The sequence below is a fragment of the Brachyhypopomus gauderio genome, chromosome 17 (assembly GCF_052324685.1).
Source record: "Brachyhypopomus gauderio isolate BG-103 chromosome 17, BGAUD_0.2, whole genome shotgun sequence".
Lineage (NCBI taxonomy): Eukaryota > Metazoa > Chordata > Actinopteri > Gymnotiformes > Hypopomidae > Brachyhypopomus > Brachyhypopomus gauderio.
The window spans coordinates 11,331,119-11,348,819 of NC_135227.1; the positions used below are offsets into that span (position 1 = coordinate 11,331,119).

The 17,701-nt window shown below is 43.0% G+C and overlaps 1 protein-coding gene across 9 annotated transcripts in view; it reads right to left on the reverse strand.

The window, feature by feature from the left end:
• Positions 1-17,701, reverse strand: part of LOC143480353 (ryanodine receptor 3) — a 134,076-nt gene that overhangs the window by 18,396 nt on the left and 97,979 nt on the right. For 5 of the 9 annotated variants that reach the window (XM_076977983.1, XM_076977979.1, XM_076977980.1 and 2 more), the window contains 23 exons: positions 17,480-17,569; positions 17,138-17,284; positions 16,380-16,442; positions 15,984-16,059; positions 15,544-15,667; positions 14,977-15,092; positions 14,798-14,865; positions 14,532-14,653; positions 12,846-12,895; positions 12,668-12,728; positions 11,937-12,175; positions 11,709-11,790; positions 11,295-11,425; positions 10,725-11,051; positions 9,509-9,749; positions 9,107-9,194; positions 7,758-7,850; positions 6,736-6,750; positions 5,192-5,362; positions 5,040-5,099; positions 4,764-4,898; positions 3,952-4,064; positions 342-438 (listed from right to left, as the gene is read on the reverse strand). In XM_076977983.1, coding sequence (XP_076834098.1) covers positions 342-438; positions 3,952-4,064; positions 4,764-4,898; positions 5,040-5,099; positions 5,192-5,362; positions 6,736-6,750; positions 7,758-7,850; positions 9,107-9,194; positions 9,509-9,749; positions 10,725-11,051; positions 11,295-11,425; positions 11,709-11,790; positions 11,937-12,175; positions 12,668-12,728; positions 12,846-12,895; positions 14,532-14,653; positions 14,798-14,865; positions 14,977-15,092; positions 15,544-15,667; positions 15,984-16,059; positions 16,380-16,442; positions 17,138-17,284; positions 17,480-17,569 — 2,709 coding nt within the window. The remainder of the gene's footprint in view (positions 1-341; positions 439-3,951; positions 4,065-4,763; positions 4,899-5,039; positions 5,100-5,191; positions 5,363-6,735; positions 6,751-7,757; positions 7,851-9,106; positions 9,195-9,508; positions 9,750-10,724; positions 11,052-11,294; positions 11,426-11,708; positions 11,791-11,936; positions 12,176-12,667; positions 12,729-12,845; positions 12,896-14,531; positions 14,654-14,797; positions 14,866-14,976; positions 15,093-15,543; positions 15,668-15,983; positions 16,060-16,379; positions 16,443-17,137; positions 17,285-17,479; positions 17,570-17,701) is intronic. The other 4 variants (XM_076977982.1, XM_076977984.1, XM_076977981.1 and 1 more) reach the window with 1 other exon arrangement.

Genomic DNA, 17,701 nt, shown 5'->3' on the forward strand with positions numbered 1-17,701 from the left:
TGATTAAAACTAATATTGAATGAAACCAATAAAGGAAACATTATAATTGTAATATTTGGTGATACAAATCTTTGGAAAAAAAGAAAATTCTTCAGGGTGCTTACTACACAAATGACAACAACATCTGTGTCAGCCTATAGAGAAACACTTTCAGCGAAGTGGGTTGTTACACCTGTGTGTATGCAGATGTGTTATTCGCATCTTCAAATAAAGTATCCCCAAACAAAAATCCAAAGTGAGAACGCTCCTGCGAATTGTGCTTGCAGCGCCCCCTGCTGGCAGAGCCTGACAAGGTTTGCCCACAGAACACAGAGGCAGCAGCCAGCTCAAGACATACTTACAGCCAGATCCTGCACTAGCTTCTCTTCAAAAGAGTACGTCTCTGTCTCTATCCATATTCTCTGATAGCCCATGAGGAACAGGTTAATAGAACGATGCCTGGGAGGGGGAGGGGAGGGGGGTAGTGTTGGAAGGGGCAAGAGATTAAGTGGGGTTACCATGATTATTAGGGTTACCAGGTTACCGGGTGAATTAGAGCAGACAGGAAGTTAAGATTGAGAGACAGGAAGTGCTAAGGAGAAAGAAGGTTAAGTGGTTAGTATGATGTACAGGAACTCTAACTGGTCTTAATTTAAATCACATACCAAAGGAGGTGATGACAGACTTGCATAATCACATCAATCAACATCTGAAATTTTAGCAAGAAAAAAATGGAGAGATTCTTTCACACTACAAATATGCAGTATGAAAATGAAAACAACACATAGCTAGTTTACTGTGTGAATAACTATCCATAATTTGAACAGTGTTGGAGTAATGTATTACATTATTCAAATTACTTTGCTTTATGACTTTTATCTAATTACTTTCCCTGTGATGCACTTTTTACTATAATGAAGTGTAATATTAGTGTAATATTTATGGTCCAAATTCTTGAAATAAAATTACAAATACTAACATAATTGTTATTTACAGTGGGGAAAATAAGTATTTAGTCAGTCACCAATTGTGCAAGTTCTCCCACTTAAAAAGATGAGAGAGGCCGGTAATTGACATCATAGGTAGACCTCAACTATGAGAGACAAAATGTGAAAAAAAATTTGAGAAAATCATTTTGTCTGACTTTTAAAGAATTTATTTGCAAATAATGGTGGAAAATAAGTATTTGGTCAATAACAAAAGTTCTTCTCAATACTTTGTATATCCTCTTTTGGCAATGACAGAGGTCAAACGTTTTCTGTAAGTCTTCACAAGGTTGGCACACACTGTTGCTGGTATGTTGGCCCATTCCTCCATGCAGATCTCCTCACGTTTCATCTTCATTGACCTTGCTGATGGAAGGAGGTTTGCACCCAAAATCTCACAATACATGGCCCCATTCATTCTTTCATGTACACGGACCAGTCGTCCTGGTCCCTTTGCAGAGAAACAGCCCCAAAGCATGATGTTGCCACCCCCATGCTTGACAGTTGGTATGGTGTTCTTTGGATGCAACTCAGCATTCACTGTCCTCCAAACACGACGAGTTGTGTTTTTACCAAATAGTTCTACTTTGGTTTCATCTGACCATATGACATTCTCCCAATACTCTTCTGGAACATCCAAATGCTCTCTAGCAAACTTCAGACGTGCCTGGCTTAAGCAGGGGGACACGTCTGGCACTGCAAGATCTGTCCCTGGCGTCGTAGTGTGTTGCTGATGGTAGCCTTTGTAACGTTGGTCCCAGCTTTCTGCAGGTCATTCACTAGATCCCCCCTTGTGGTTCTGGGATTTTTCCTCACCGTTCTTGTGATCATTTTGACCCCACGGGCTGAGATCTTGCGTGGAGCCCCAGATCGAGGGAGATTAGTAGTGGTCTTGTAGGTCTTCCATTTTCTGATTATTGCTTCCACAGTATATTTCTTCACACCAAGCTGCTTGCCTATTGCAGATTCAGTCTTCCCAGCCTACAATTCGGTTTCTGGTGTCCTCCAACAGCTCTTTCGTCTTCACCATAGTGGAGTTTGGAGTGTGACTGTTTGAGGTTGTGGGCAGGTGTCTTTTATACTGTTAACGACTTCAAATAGGTGCCATTAATACAGGTAATGAGTGGGGGAAAGAGGAGCCTCTTAAAAAAGAAGTTACAGGTCTGTGACAGCCAGAAATCTCGCTTGTTTGTAGGTGACCAAATACTTATTTTCCACCATTATTTGCAAATAAATTCTTTAAAAGTCAGACAAAATGATTTTCTTAAATTTTTTCACATTTTGTCTCTCATAGTTGAGGTCTACCTATGATGTCAATTACAGGCCTCTCTCATCTTTTTAAGTGCGAGAACTTGCACAATTGGTGACTGACTAAATACTTATTTTCCCCACTGTATATGTAATCGGAAAATACATTACAATACAAACATTTTTAAAGTCCAAATTATGTCTACATAATGCCTTGCCTTCTCTTTGACACACACATGCAGGGCCTGGTACAGCTGATCACTATGACATTAACTACGGATGAGGCCACATGCAAAGGCAAAATATTATGCAGAAGTACAACTGTGGAAATCTGAAATAAATTTCCTGATGATTGGTCAAAATAAAAAATAAAATAAACTTGTTTATCAGAGATGACTGGTTATGATGGCTGCTCTCTAAAATGAAATGAAGTGAAATGAAAGTGAGTAACCAGGATCACAGAGCAGCTGACCAGTGAGACTCCCTGTTACAGACACCATGTGAGGTGCAGAATGGAGAATACTGAAGGGGCAACTCTAGACATTCCCTCAGTGTCCCATTACCGTCAGCATGGAGAGCAGACTGTCATAATCTGCACTCTCATGCATTTCGTCCAGCCAAATGTGCCGGTAGGCATTCAGGAAGTAGGAATTAGTTTTGTGCCTAAAGGGAGGGGTGGCAATGATGTCATTGGGACAGAACCATGTGAGCGACAACACAAGACAACACAAACAAAGTCAGATGAAGGAAAGTAAACAGAAAGCAACTACAGTTGTGTAATAACACAAATAATCAATATACACAGAAAATAATCCTATTAAAACCACAGGACTCCAACATATATGGTAAACAGACAGACAGACAGACAAATAGATAGATCTGTCTACCTGATAGATAGACAGATAGTAATCTTTAGAAAAGTGGTAAAAGCATAAATGTATCACATATTAAGAATGATGTTTTTAAAAGACATAAAGACATGACAGTAACTGCTGAATGTGTCGGTAGTGAAAAGGCATGGCTGTGATAATTAGAAGGTACAGTTCCAAACTTATAACCTTTCCTTCGTATTACTCCAGCCAATAGTACTGGGACATTAAGTTATAGTGCAGCAGAGCAGGAAATTACATCTTGCTGATATCAGCTCAAGGATAAGAAGAGAGAGAGCGAGAGAGAGAGCAAGAGAGAGAGAGAGAGAGAGAGAGAGAGAGAGAGAGAGAGAGAGAGAGAGAGAGAGATGTATTATATGGTAGTTACGATCTTACCCTAGCAGTAGAATATTTATAAATTGTGCAGGAGAAAAGTGTATCATTTGTCAGCTTGCCTCACAATGCTACAAACAAATATTTCATGTGTATGCCATTACTATAAATGAGTATATTTTCCAGCAAATACTCCACTGTTTTGCAGCAAAATGCTCCACTAGAGAATAGTAACATATCAGTTTGTGGCAAGGCCATTCAAGAATAAATATGTAAATGAATGAGAATATAGAATGAAATCTCTTTCTCTTTCTCTCTTTCCCTCTCCCTTTGCTCTTAAGTTTTTCATTCAATATATTCAGGTTCATTAAACATATATTCATTAAATATTCTCAATTTCCCAAATTTCAGTCAGTCATACTCGCTGCGCATGCTTGCATCTTAATCAGCTTCAACAGCAGAGCGAGTGGATGAGAATCTAGCCCGTGAAGGCGGGACAGGGGCTGTCTGGGCGTGGCGCTGTGGGCGTGGCGTACCTGGGCAGGTTGTACAGGGGGGCCATGCGAAAACAGGCCACTACCGCTCGCTTGCGTTGTTTGGACAGTAGCTTTTGCCACACACACTTCTTGGACCTCAGTGGCTGCTCCACCTGTAGGTGGGGTGAGGGTGGGGGTGAGCGTGGGGGTGGGTAGATGAAGGTTTAAATGTGAGGGGCCACATGCATAAAACATGATGACTGTACTATACCATGCAAAATGTGCACAACAGTATTTACCGGTAATTCCAACTCATAAAGCACTGTGGCAATAAATAACCAGCGTTGGCAAATTCACCAGTGCCCAAGGTGAAAACCAGTCAACATCCACAGTTGATGGTTTCAGTTCTTCTAATTCACAGCAGAGCAGCACATCTGTTTCTTCAGTCTTTATGTTTATGGTTTCTTCCACTGTAACCTAAATTTGAATTTCTTCTAGCAAAGGTGTGTGCCATTCTGAGATTCAGATAAAGCAGGTCACCTTTTTTTTTACCAGTGTTCTATTATGAACTGCTAATGTAAAATGGAACGGAGGACAAAATGCAGCAGAGCCATGTATAACCAAAATGGTAAAACCAATCCACACTTGTGATTGAGGAAATGTGTTTCATACAAAGTCTGTCCATGTTTTATGATTTTGGCCAAAGGTGTTCCTGTAAGCACTTGGAAAATGTATTTAAATTTTTCATACGTGACATGACATATTTCACCCGATCTCTTTGCTTAGTGTTTGTTTTTTACCATCAGTTCAATATATACTGTTAGCAGGGATCTATCACAATGATGCTGAGATGAATGATAAGTGGGTTGGACCTGCTCGAGGTGGAACACAGCAGCGGAGATGGTCTGAAGGCGGTCAACCGTCCGCTCGGGATCTGGGGGGCCCTCATTCCTCACAACCACATCCTTATACAGGTTAAGCTGCCACCTCATAGCAGGGTCCTCCGACTATATGTGTGTGTTTGGGTGAGTGTGTGTATGAGATAGACAGAGAGTTGGAGACACAGAGGGACACCAAGTAATTAAACAGAGCCAAGCTGAGCCATTAACTAAGAAAAAATCCCTAGAAAAGCCAGCAGCTTCTCCTACCTTCTCTTGCAGGTGCATATTCTGTTTCAAGTGGTCCTTGACCTCTTCATCTGTGTCTTTCTAAAAGGGCCGCAGTGAATGGAAGCATATTAGGCTCTCTGAAACCGACAGGCTGCAAACAAAATGGCTGCCGAGCCCCGCCCCCCCCTCACCAGGCCATAGCGCATCTTAGCCAATGAGATGAGCTCCTGGTCGCCTGGCGTGCACATGTTGAGGCCAATGGGCAGCATCTTCTTCAGCGCGGCCACTATGAGAGAGGTCTGGATGGAGTATAGCTCACCACGCCGCTTCTTGTGTTTCCTCTCCTGGTCCTGTCCTCCTACCTGAGCAGAGGAATTGGCACACACACACGCTAGTGAGCTGGATGCACGTATACTCGCCGCAGCTGTGGCCGCAGAGACAACAAACAACAGTCAACATGTGGAGGACAAACAAATATTCTCCATTCAACACTTTAATTTTCAAGACAGCTTAAGGTTGGGCCAGACAACAAATTATTATTGACTCAAGTTAAATATGGTCACAAACCCCCCTCATTATAGATATGATAGGCCTATAATATGTGGACTAGAGAACAAAACAGGGGAAGGCATTAAAGCGTGAGGCATGTTTTCACATCTCCAAACAGACTCCATCCATTTGAGATGTCTTTTCTATAATTACACATGCCAGAATTGCTTTCGCTATGTGTACAGCAGAAACAGCCATGACACATTTCTTTGACACTTTCTACTCATTAAATATTTTATAATCATACATTTGTCATACATAATTTCATGCTATATAGTACCACCCACTGGTGCTTTTGGGACTGCTCCAACTTGTTGAATAATTAATTTCTAAGCCCATCTAGGAACAGTTTATTAGCAGGAACTACTAAAAAAAATGTCATGTTTCCATGTAAATTCAATTGCTTAATATGGAGAAGCAAGCAGACCCTTGTCATAGCACGCGATATGGCGGAAATTAATGAGCTTTAGCAACAGATGAGCCTGAAATAAGATTGTTATGCCTAATTGTATCTCAAACACCTTCTGTCTTCGCTAGCTTGACACATCACACCAGAGCACAACATCACACGGCATTTATGAACATGACACTGACACAGCAGGCAGGACACACTACGGAGGGACCATGGGCTTCTTGTAACACAGGAGAGAGACACAAGAATACTTGAACCAAGTGCACACAGTAAGCTGACACAACAAGAAGGACAACACACTCTTGGTATCATGTTTTACCTGATAACATAGACACACACACACACACACACACACACACACACACACGCACGCACACACACACACACACACACACACACACACACACACACAGTGATGCCATTTTGTATTGTATTCTCCCTGTTCAATCTTGTTGACAGATTATTCCAGTCAAGATTTTTTAGTGAAAACTGCAGCACTAGGAATGTTTAGATGTGTGTAAGATAATGAATGTTCTCCGTCTTCCTTTTGGTTGTTTATAGTAGAGATTTTATTGAAAAATTTGCAAATGCTTAAACTATCTGCCTGCCTCTGATGACACATTAGCTGGTTGTCAGAGAGGCAGACAGACATAAGTATAAATAAAGTAATGGACACTAGTGATTGGTGGATGGCAAATGTCAATGACAGTCCCTTGACGAAGGACAACCAGGCCCCGCCCCCACCCTCAGACAACTCATGCACCCTCACTGTACCTTCGGCAGAAACGACTGGGCAGGTGAGTGAGAGTAGGGGGGAGAGAGAGGGAGAGAGAGTGAGAGAGAGTAGGCAGAACAGTTGAAAGTAAGAAAGAAAGAATGAGAGAGAAAGAAAGGCAAAAAATCAAAATCAGAGAACACATCCTCACACAGGAAATTAAGAACAATGAGCAGCTGAGCTTGCCATCATCACTTTAATTCAGCAAGTACTGGAGATGATTTTAACTCAGAATTTCAGTTAGTTTCCTAAACTGGCTGAATTAAAATGGAGTGGACCAAAAGTAAAGGGTCAATTAAAATGGAAGGGTCCAAAACTTAAGGGACATTTAATTTAATTCTAAATTTTCCGTCAGGAAATTTTTAAGTCAGGAACATAACAATGGATTGTATATAAACCATTTCCTGTGACATTTATAAGATGTGTTGACATTATTTACAACTGTGTAGCCCCTGAGGGTCAAAACACAAATGAAATATGTCACAAAGCATAAGTACAGCATGAAAGTTATATATAAAACATGCATATGTTAGATTTGCATAACATTTGGAATATCAAGTCTTGGTTTCCAGATGTGTGACTGTAAAATAATATCTAAAAGGTGCAGTAATGTTGAAGCATAGAAGCATTAGTATTAATGTCTATATTTGTGAAAAGCATGAATATAAGTAGGTGCACTGCTATTGGAGGGTTAGTATATAATGAGAGTTCACCTGTGTATGTGTGTGATCTTAAAGTAAAAAGTGAGATTAAAGCTTTAAATGTGCTGTGACAGTCCATCGGGAGCAGAAACCTCACGTGTCTCACCGGCCCGTTTCTCCACACTAGTGTGACAAACTGCCTGCACACTTGATTCCATTAGCGTTTACATCTGAGCTAGTGTGTCGCAGCCTGTCACCACGTGACCTGCAGTGATTGCTCTCACTTGCTCTCCCTGGGTAGCAGCTAGAGGGATTCTGGGAACTCTTTAGTTGAGCATCAGACCCCTACATCAGCACCCATGACACCCCTGGTCTCCTACCTTAGACATCTTGGTCTTGGTGTCCCCAGTGAGGAAGGAGAGGTTGTTGATCTCATTCTGCACGACAAAGTTCTGCTCCTCTCTCTTAAAGTTCTGCAGGAGTGAAGGGCAGTGCAATGTAGAAGTTTAAACACAAACCATCATTACATCTAGTACTACTCACCTGTGTACTATATAAGAGTGGATTCACACAACTCAAACCCTGACTGCTATACTAATTACTTTCCTGCCTAAACCTGCTTGTGCTTAATCTCATTGTCAAGACTATTTGCCTCCATCCAGAGCATCTAGTAAAATCCTGACTGACTCTGGTTCTGGCCTGTTTATTGACCTGGTTTGTTGAATTAGGGTTCTGGTACTTATGTCTCTGTGTCTTCCTTCAGCCTGCACCCCAAGCCTGATCTCACGGTTAATGTCAGTCCAGTAGTGTTGTGGTCCTGTTTGTGGACATTATGAACACTGCTGGGTCCTTACACAGGTCATCAAGTTATACAGGTCATCACTTACACAGGTCATCACTTACACAGGTCATCAACTTACACAGGTCATCACTTACAAAGGTCATCACTTACCACTGTTGCACTCTTTCTGTCTTTCTTCCTTTGAATTTTTGAGCACTGCAAAGAGAACTCAAGCGGCACTTAACCACTATGAGGTGCTAACCTGTAGCCTATTAGCGGACCGTAACAGACATCTAAACAAGGTAAAGCACATTCAGTTTGGCTGAGTTCAAGTTTCTGCATTTTTGCATATGGTATTCATGCAAAAGTCGACCCACCCGATTAAGTAAACAAGAGAGGACACTAAAGGGAAGATGCATCATTATGTAAATGCACCTCCTCTGTGGCTGAATCTTTGTTAGTCCATCATCAGCATACATAAAGGAATTATAAGATCACCTTATTTTTAACATAATTCAATTATCTTGCCTAAATCCAAAATACAACGAGCAAAAAAGTTGACATTATCATCTAAGTGCTACAATGAAATTGCAGCCCAATTCTGATCCATTTTTGGTACTGAGCACCTCTGGTACTGGACCAGGGGCCAAGCAAAAAAGCACACTTCCAATTTACTGGGGTCAACGATTCCTATCCCATGTGGACTGGAAAACAGCATGAAATGATTTCAGTGGAAAACAGAAACAAATCATGGAGTGGCCTGCAAGAATAAACATCTCAAAACAAACATTAATAGTGAATCAGGGGTCTGCACAACACTAGCGCTATACTTCCTCCACTAACATCATACCGGGCAGGTCCCTCAAATCTTCAAAGACCTCATTACTAACACCTCCAAGCAGCAGCTGACCGTGCTGCTAGTGGCCAGCTGAAAGCTGAAGCCCTTACGTGTGACTTGCACCACAGGATGAAGATCTCCGCCACCATCCTGAAGAGCTCGTTGGAGTCTGCGTCAGGCTCTTTCAGCCAGCGGGACCTGAGGACCAGACACAGTAAGTCATCTAAACCCAGAAGTAGTTTATTAGTTCATCTTTCATGTTTCAACTAAGTCACTCTTGAGTGGTTAGCTAGATTTAAGTTACAGTACAGAACTAACTAAACTTTGTAAAAGATTGTCATAATAAGTGTAGCTGTTAGCTGTCCACCATTGGTTGGTTTGAGTGTTTTTAAATCAATCCATAAATCCATAAAATGATAACCATACATACTGTGAAAAACCCGTAACACCCCTAACACTATCTATTAATCAAATATGAGCTGATCCTATTTTATAAACCCATGTTTTGTTACCTATTGTTATCCACATAGCGGATGAGCATGGGATAGAAGGCATACAGATCCCTGCACAGTACTGCAAACTCATCCAGGATAAGAAGCTCCGCCTCCTGGGTGTCACCCTTGCTGTCAGCTTTCAGAAGCTCCTCCTCCGCCACTACCTTCACAGTCTTCTTTTTCAGCTTCTCCAGTGTAGGCAGGAAATGCGTCTTCAAAAGGTCCGCCCTTGCCTTACTGATAATCGGCTGGGCATACACTAAGTGTGACAGCACAGAAACCAGTAATGAGAAGGAAATCCAGGAGCATAGCTGTAATTATATCATTAAAGTAATATGACCATGAAATTAATGCTTTAAAGGCTCATAACAGTCACGCTGCTGTTTAACGGTGTTAATACCTCCCCCGCTCCAGTCAGACTAACCTGCTCAGCGCGGCCGCGGTCTGAGCCTGTAAACACATGAACGAGTTGGACCGCGGCCGCGGACTGGGCCAGCTGGTGCGGGCTGACAGTATGCAGCGGAGATCAGAAAAAAACCAACTTGTCCCAGAAAATACGGGCCGGACTACGAAAACATACAGCAGTTTAAATTGTAGATAACATGTTATTTTAAATGTACTGCTGTCGCCTCTGCAACGTCTAAGGCAAATTACCTTAACACGGTTAACACGGACGCAAGTGGCGGTCTTCAAGGCAGAGCACTGTGCACTGTTTTTTTAAAGCTATTGAAATTCTTAGATTAAAACTAACCACCACAAATAGGTAAGAGGAAGAAATACCCACATTAGAGTTGTAGGTTGTTCTTTAGGATGCACTTTGCGTAAAACAACTTGTTTGGTTGTCTTATGGTGGACTATTTAACAACTTGTTTGGTGGTCTTATGGTGGACTATTTAAAAGCCACTATGTGGCTTTGTAATCATATTATTGCTGGAATTAATATTGTCCCTATGACAATAAACGCCGTCATATACACTACGTGCCATGTATAGATTCATATACAGTATACACACACATATACATATATATATATATATATATATATATATATATATATATATATATATATATATATATATATATATATATATATATATATATAGTGGGCCAGTCTGTCAGGAACTCCCGGGCCACTTTTTCTCCCCAGTCCGCCCCTGCCGTAAATCATAAAACCTCAAATATCTTTTCAAACATTCATTGCCCGGCTGCTCCTGCCACCTGCGGTCAACCACACCTGCGATCCTCTTCATCCAGGAGGCCTCGTCGATGCCCAGATTATTGTTGAGGATCTTGAGGATGTTGCCCAGGATGACGCTGAGGTGCTCGGAGGTGACGGTGGTGCTGCAGGTGCAGGCCCCACGACTCTCGGGCCCCCTCTCGGGCCCCCTCTCCCACCAGTAGGACAGGTAGTTGCACAGCATGGGCAGCACCACCTCGATGACGTGGGGCATGTCCGTGTAGCGGGCGCCGGACTCGGACATGTCGTTGATGTCCCTCATCAGCCCGTCCAGACGAGGCACCTCAGCGCACATCTCTTCCACGCTGTCCGGCATGCCTAGGACTGGGGGCGGGGGTCACGAGAGAGGGCTTCAAACTTCGATATACGCAAAGACGCACGCACACATGAGGGTGTAGAGACTAGAGAGTGTGAGATACACTTTACGATTTATATGCCACACCAAGGGCAGGCTGACTGTGCTGATAATGAAAGAGAGGGGACAGCAATTGCTCCACTGTCCAAAACGTTAGAGCATCTATCGATCAGCAAACCCCAGAGTTGAGTTCTGAAGAGGCTGCTACTTACTGGCCCGTTCCCGTGGTGTCTTGGTGTTAAACACGGAGCAGGGGTTGTGGATGTTCAGCTGAGGCTCCAGAAAAGCAACAGGCATGGCTCCCGCCAACGTGGCAAGACATTCACCCAGAGCTGGAAGCTGTCTACAGCCAAAGCCACCAGACACAAGGTTGAGTGTGGAAAGTGTGGAAAAATTAGGAAAATGTTTGCCCTGTGTTGTGCATACAAATGCTTGACACTGAAAAGAGTCCAAATCTAGGCGAAAATCATACATTTTAAAAGTAGCTCGCACAGCTGGTATATTTGGGTGAAGTATCTTTCTGAACCACATCTGAACATATTCACCTGTGTAATTTGGAACTTTAGTTTACATGGACGTTTAGGTTTTATTTAAGGAAAAGAAGTGAAGAGCTCTAATCTGCTCACCGTTCCACATAGATGTTCTTGCCAGTTCCTAGTGAGTACAGACTGGCCAAGATCCGATAACACGACACCTGTACATCATCCACTGGAAACACACCAGACACAGAGACATGGCTCCAGCATTAAGACAAAGTCAAAGGGGTATATTTTGCCTCAGAATGGTCATGATAATCTATGATCTAAATCTATGATCTAAATAAAACGTGAGCCTGTGCTGCAGGGTCTACTCACACAGCAGGTCTGCGCCAAATTGATGCTCGGTGATGTGCTCGAACAGAGCAATGAGTATGGGCAGCAGGGCCACCGTGGTGTAGTTGATGTTCTGGGATACACCCTTCATCTGGCTGCGGGAGTGCGTGAACTTGCCCAGCTTCAGGTTCTCCAGGGTCTTCTCTAGGTCCTCGGCTGCGTTTTCAAAGAACGTTCTCAGGCCTGCCTTCACCAGCTCCGAGCCCGACTTCATCACCGTCCTGCAGGAGATGAACAGAGTGAAAGAGAATGGAATTCCTGGCTTTACACCACCCCCATCCTGGAATATGAGCTTAACAATAATTGTATAACTGATTAACTTTTTGAATTGTATAACTGATGAACAATTTAGCAAAAAAGTGATGCCCAAACTGCTGCACTGCCACACTGGGCAACACAGTAGGCCACTCAGGCTATATACCGCCATTAATGTTTTAGACAGAGTTTCTACATGTTCATTACTGAAGGTTCAGTTCATCTCATTATCTCTAGAGATTCCTGACAGATGCTATAAGGGTGAAACTGCTGGGATAAAGTTGTCATATCTGCACTAGGAGGTAATTATATATGTGTTGTCTACATAAAGAAGTCCAGCTGGTGTAACTATGCTGCCACAGTATTTCAAACTGGTCTGGCATTTGGCACGTACATCATAAATGTGACCCTGACTTCTTGGCCAGTTAGTACATCAGTGTAAATGTGACATAGCCTACCTGGTATCGAGTGTGTGGGCCAGGATATGAAGGCAGCTCACCATCGTAGCAGAGTCGCTTCCTGGTGAAACAAACAAACACACCAAAACAATATAAACCACATGGCAGCAAATAACACAGAGTAAGAAACCAAGCAGCACAACATGTTAGTAGCCAGTAAGGAGAAAGAAGATCTTACCAAAGAGAGAGATCCTGTGTCTAACAAGAGCTGCCAGCTTACAAAAAAGGCTGAAGGATTAAGAGAGAGGTGGCAGGAAAGGAGAGGGTTTAGGAGGGAAGGAGAAGGTTTAGGAGTAAAGGAGAGGGTTTAGGAGTAAAGGAGAGAGTTTAGGGGGAAGGAGAGGGATTAGGAGTAAAGGAGAGGGTTTAGGAGTAAAGGAGAGAGTTTAGGGGGAAGGAGAGGGATTAGGAGGGAAGGAGGGCGATTAGGAGGGAAGGAGAGGGTATAAGAGTAAAGGAGAGGGTTTAGGAGTAAAGGAGAGGGTTTAGGAGTAAAGGAGAGAGTTTAGGAGTAAAGGAGAGGGTTTAGGAGTAAAGGAGAGGGTTTAGGAGTAAAGGAGAGGGTTTAGGGGGGAAGGAGATGGATTAGGAGGGAAGGAGGGCAATTAGGAGGGAAGGAGAGGGTTTAGGAGTAAAGAAGAGGGTATAAGTAAAGGAGAGGGTTTAGGAGTAAAGAAGAGGGTATAAGTAAAGGAGAGGGTTTAGGAGTAAAGAAGAGGGTATAAGTAAAGGAGAGGGTTTAGGAGTAAAGGAGAGGGTTTAGGAGTAAAGAAGAGGGTATAAGTAAAGGAGAGGGTTTAGGAGTAAAGGAGAGGGTTTAGGAGTAAAGAAGAGGGTATAAGTAAAGGAGAGGGTTTAGGAGTAAAGGAGAGGGTTTAGGAGTAAAGGAGAGGGAATAGGAGGGAAGGAGAGGGTTTAGGGGGAAGGAGAGGATTTAGGAGTAAAGGAGAGGGATTAGGAGTAAAGGAGAGGGATTAGGAATAAAGGAGAGGGATTATGAGTATAGGAGAGGGTTTATGAGTATAGGAGAGAGTTCAAGGGGAAATGAGAGGAATTAGGAGAAATAATAATAAAGGCAGTATTAGTGAGAAGAACACAAGACCTGAAGCATTCTTACATTTCAACTGCAGCCATGAAGTCAGATTAAGAGGCAGAAGACGAATATGTGAAAATGCAACTATGTTGCAATGTAAAATTATACAGAGTAACATTTCCTTAACATTTTTCCTCTTATCAAGAATAATCTTTTTTCTGCTCTAAGCAAACACTTTGGCTAAGATGTCTTTACATACTAACAGCTATCGCTAAAATATCAGCTCTAGAGAAAGTAATTGCTCTGCTACTAGTTTCAGTATTTAGCAGCTATAAATAGTCCACAAGGGCAGGCTGTATTAATGAAACAGCAAACGTCTCTTCCGTGTCATAAAACAACTGTATCGAATCCTACAGATGCCTCCTCCTTTGGGACTGAGTCATTCCAGTGAGAGCAGCTCCCACCTGCGCTCAACACATTCATCTCAGCTAGCCTCACCTACACCTGCCGTGTCATTAGTGTGCTCCAGTGGAGTTTAGATCTGATTCGTTTAGATGATTGAGTGGGCAACAGGTAATTTCCTGGACCTCCACATATTTGCATACAGAGCGATGAGCCAATGAGATTCATTTATATCACAGACTAAACATAAATAAAAGGTTCTGATGCACTGGATATATCTGATCATATTCAATCAATGATTTGTTTTAACTTAAAATAGTAAGTGTGCAGGTGGCCTTAACACACACACACACACACACACACACACACACACACACACACACACACACACACACACACACACACACACACACACACACACACACACACCTGGTAACCATCTCTTTCTCCTTGTTGGAAGCATAGCCACTGCTGCTGAGATTCTTGCTGGGTGAGGATAGGAAGTAGAGGGAGTGGTTCTTGAAGTACTGGTCTATCAGAGGAAGAAGGACCTGCATGGGGGGGGGCACAGTCAGCAATGGGAGCCACCGAAGAGGAAGCAGCATGTGTGTTCTGCTCCAGGTTGGAGAAACGGGGTCTGGGGGGTGTGAGTGTGACGTCTGCTGCTTTGGCCTTAAGGGGACTGTGATTCAGACCTTGGCAAAGAACTTGATTTCTTGCTCATGAGGTGACCTGTCATTCTTTCCACTGCTAGCCATGGCCTCTGAGAAGAGAGTTATGTGACAGACAGAACAACGAAATTACAGTCAATTACAGGTCACACTGTCAGACACAAGTCACACAGGACACAGAAATCATGTTCTTAGTTAATCACCCAGGTGAGCGATGAACTCCTGTGCTGAGTCCACATACTTGAGCAGCTTCTTGAGGAATTTATAGGCAAACCTTTTTTCCATTGAGGACGAGTCTTGCTCCATGTCTCTTAAACCTCTGACAATGACAATGTTCACATTCATGTTTGTTAACATTTAGCATGGATCCTGAAGAAGCATGCATAGGCACAGATACACTCTCACAGATACAGATACACTCTCACACAAATACAGATACACTCTCACGCAGATATAGATATACTCTCTCACAGATACAGATACACTCTCACACAAATACAGATACACTCTCACGCAGATACAGATACACTCTCACGCAGATACAGATACACTCACACAGATACAGATACACTCTCACACAGATACTGATACACTCACACAGATAGATATACTCACACAGGTATACTCGTTCTCACACACACACACTGCATGCACAGATTCTCTCTCTGTCACACACACACACACACACACACACACACACACACACACACACACACACACACACACACACACACACACACACACACACACACACACACACACACACACACCTAGTAATGACATAGCCATTAATCTGCAGGAAGCGGAACAGGTCCTGAGCCTTCTCTCTGTCTCTGGCTTTCTCTTTGGCTGTAAGGGTGTCGTATGGCACCAGTAAAGGATGCGTCCCTCCACCTAGATGAACACAACCGCGTCAGCACACAAGTCCTGCCACTAACGCATTCAATAATGACAACATATTTTTTCACTGACAAGTACAAATGTCCTGTTGTTCTTGTTAATGTCACGTCTGTGATGCTATGATGGTTGCTTTCATGAGTGGGTATATTCAGATCTACAAGAGTATTTTTATTCTGTTAAACCTTAATCCCACAAAGTTCACTGTGATCGAAATGCTCTTTCCCAAACTCAACAAAGCCAGGCGGGACAGTGTCTGTGCGTGTTTTTATGTGCACTGATACACCTGTAGATGTGGGGACAAGGTCATGACCTTTTGTGCCCAAGTCATTCTTCTTCCTCTTGGCCCAAATATTGTGGTAGTTCTCAGCCAGCACCTCTACCATTGCCTGATCAGAGGAGAGGAAAGACAGTCAATCCACTACAGACCAGCCTACTACCACACAGTTCACTACCAGACAGGTCTTCACTGCAGTCTACATGGTCCAAACAAGGTGACTGAACTACATGGAAAACAACAGCAGTTGTGTTACATATTGTTACTAGGCAATCACATGCAATTATAGCCCAAAGACCGCATTGTTGTTAATATTCAAATTGATTGCTTTACAGTGCAGACAAACAGTGCTTATCTAATCCTCACAGACTCATTCTGAATATTTTAGCCCCCAGAACAAAACAAACTCTCGGAAGCCAGTGGCATTGCTACCTGCAGCTCTCTGGACAGAAGCACGTTGCTCATATCCACTGGGCTTGGGTTGAAGCCACTGCCCTGTGAACACACCAACCACAAGAACCATGGCTCCTGCACACAACCCACTGGGCATACACATTATACATAACATGTGCCTTGCACGTGCACTTGGACGCCATGTTGGATGCGTACATCTTAGAAGGGCTCTTTAATAAACTGATAGTGCCGGGCTGTAGGCCATCTGTCCCTAGCCAGTCTGACCCTGTTGGTCACAGTGTCTGACCACACAGCTGACTGGACATGATCCAGAATGCCCTGTCCCAGCCATGACACTGAACAGTGTGATGTTCTTGGGCGTACAGCAGTCTAGCTACTGTTCTTACACTAGGGTTGGAAAAATGGCCTGCCAGGCAAAATTATCCTAACAACAGCAGCCTGTGGTTAGAAACTAACAAGCACTGGGGGATGACCAGCCCAAATGGCAGCAGAATCTAGAGAATCTAGAGTATCTAGAGTAACTAGAGTATCTAGAGTTACACTATATTTCAAATGGAGAAGTAGAGTATGAGCATGATTTATTATGATTTACTGATTTATCACATACTGATTTATCACAATTTATAATACACATCCTTGCTTACAGAGGTGGTGATAGACCTCTGTCCAAAGTCATCTGTTTCTGTGGAAACTCTGTGTACTTCACTATATATGCAATTCAATTTTGTTTGTGAAAACACAGTGGACATATTGCAGGATAAATAGACTGTGTTTACCTGTGAGGTCTGTGAGATTTTACGCGTCTTCTCATTTTCTCTTTGCTGAAACATGGTCTCACCCTCTCTGGTCCTGTCAATGTTCCAGCCCATGGCTAGCATGCTCCTCAACGACTCCTTCACTGGGAAGCGGTATACTTCCCTTTCCTGAGGAGATACACACACACACACACACACACACACACACACACACACACACACACACACACACACACACACACACACACACACACACACACACACACACACACACACACACACACACACACACACACATGAGTGGGATGAGAGGGAATAAACAGCGTAGGGCCCTACATGTCAGTGTGCTGTTGTTGAACTTGCCTTCTCTGTGAGTGACTTGTACGATCGCAGCATGGGGTGAGTCTTTCCTTTCTCATCCATGGCATCTCCATACCTCCAGCCCAGCACCACCTGCAGAGCACACACACCGTGAGATCTGTGTCTTACATACTTTACAGTGGAATTTTACAATGGAACATCACTGTAAAATACAGTTTACATACACTTTTAAATACGAGGAGTTATTTGAGGGCAACAAACTAA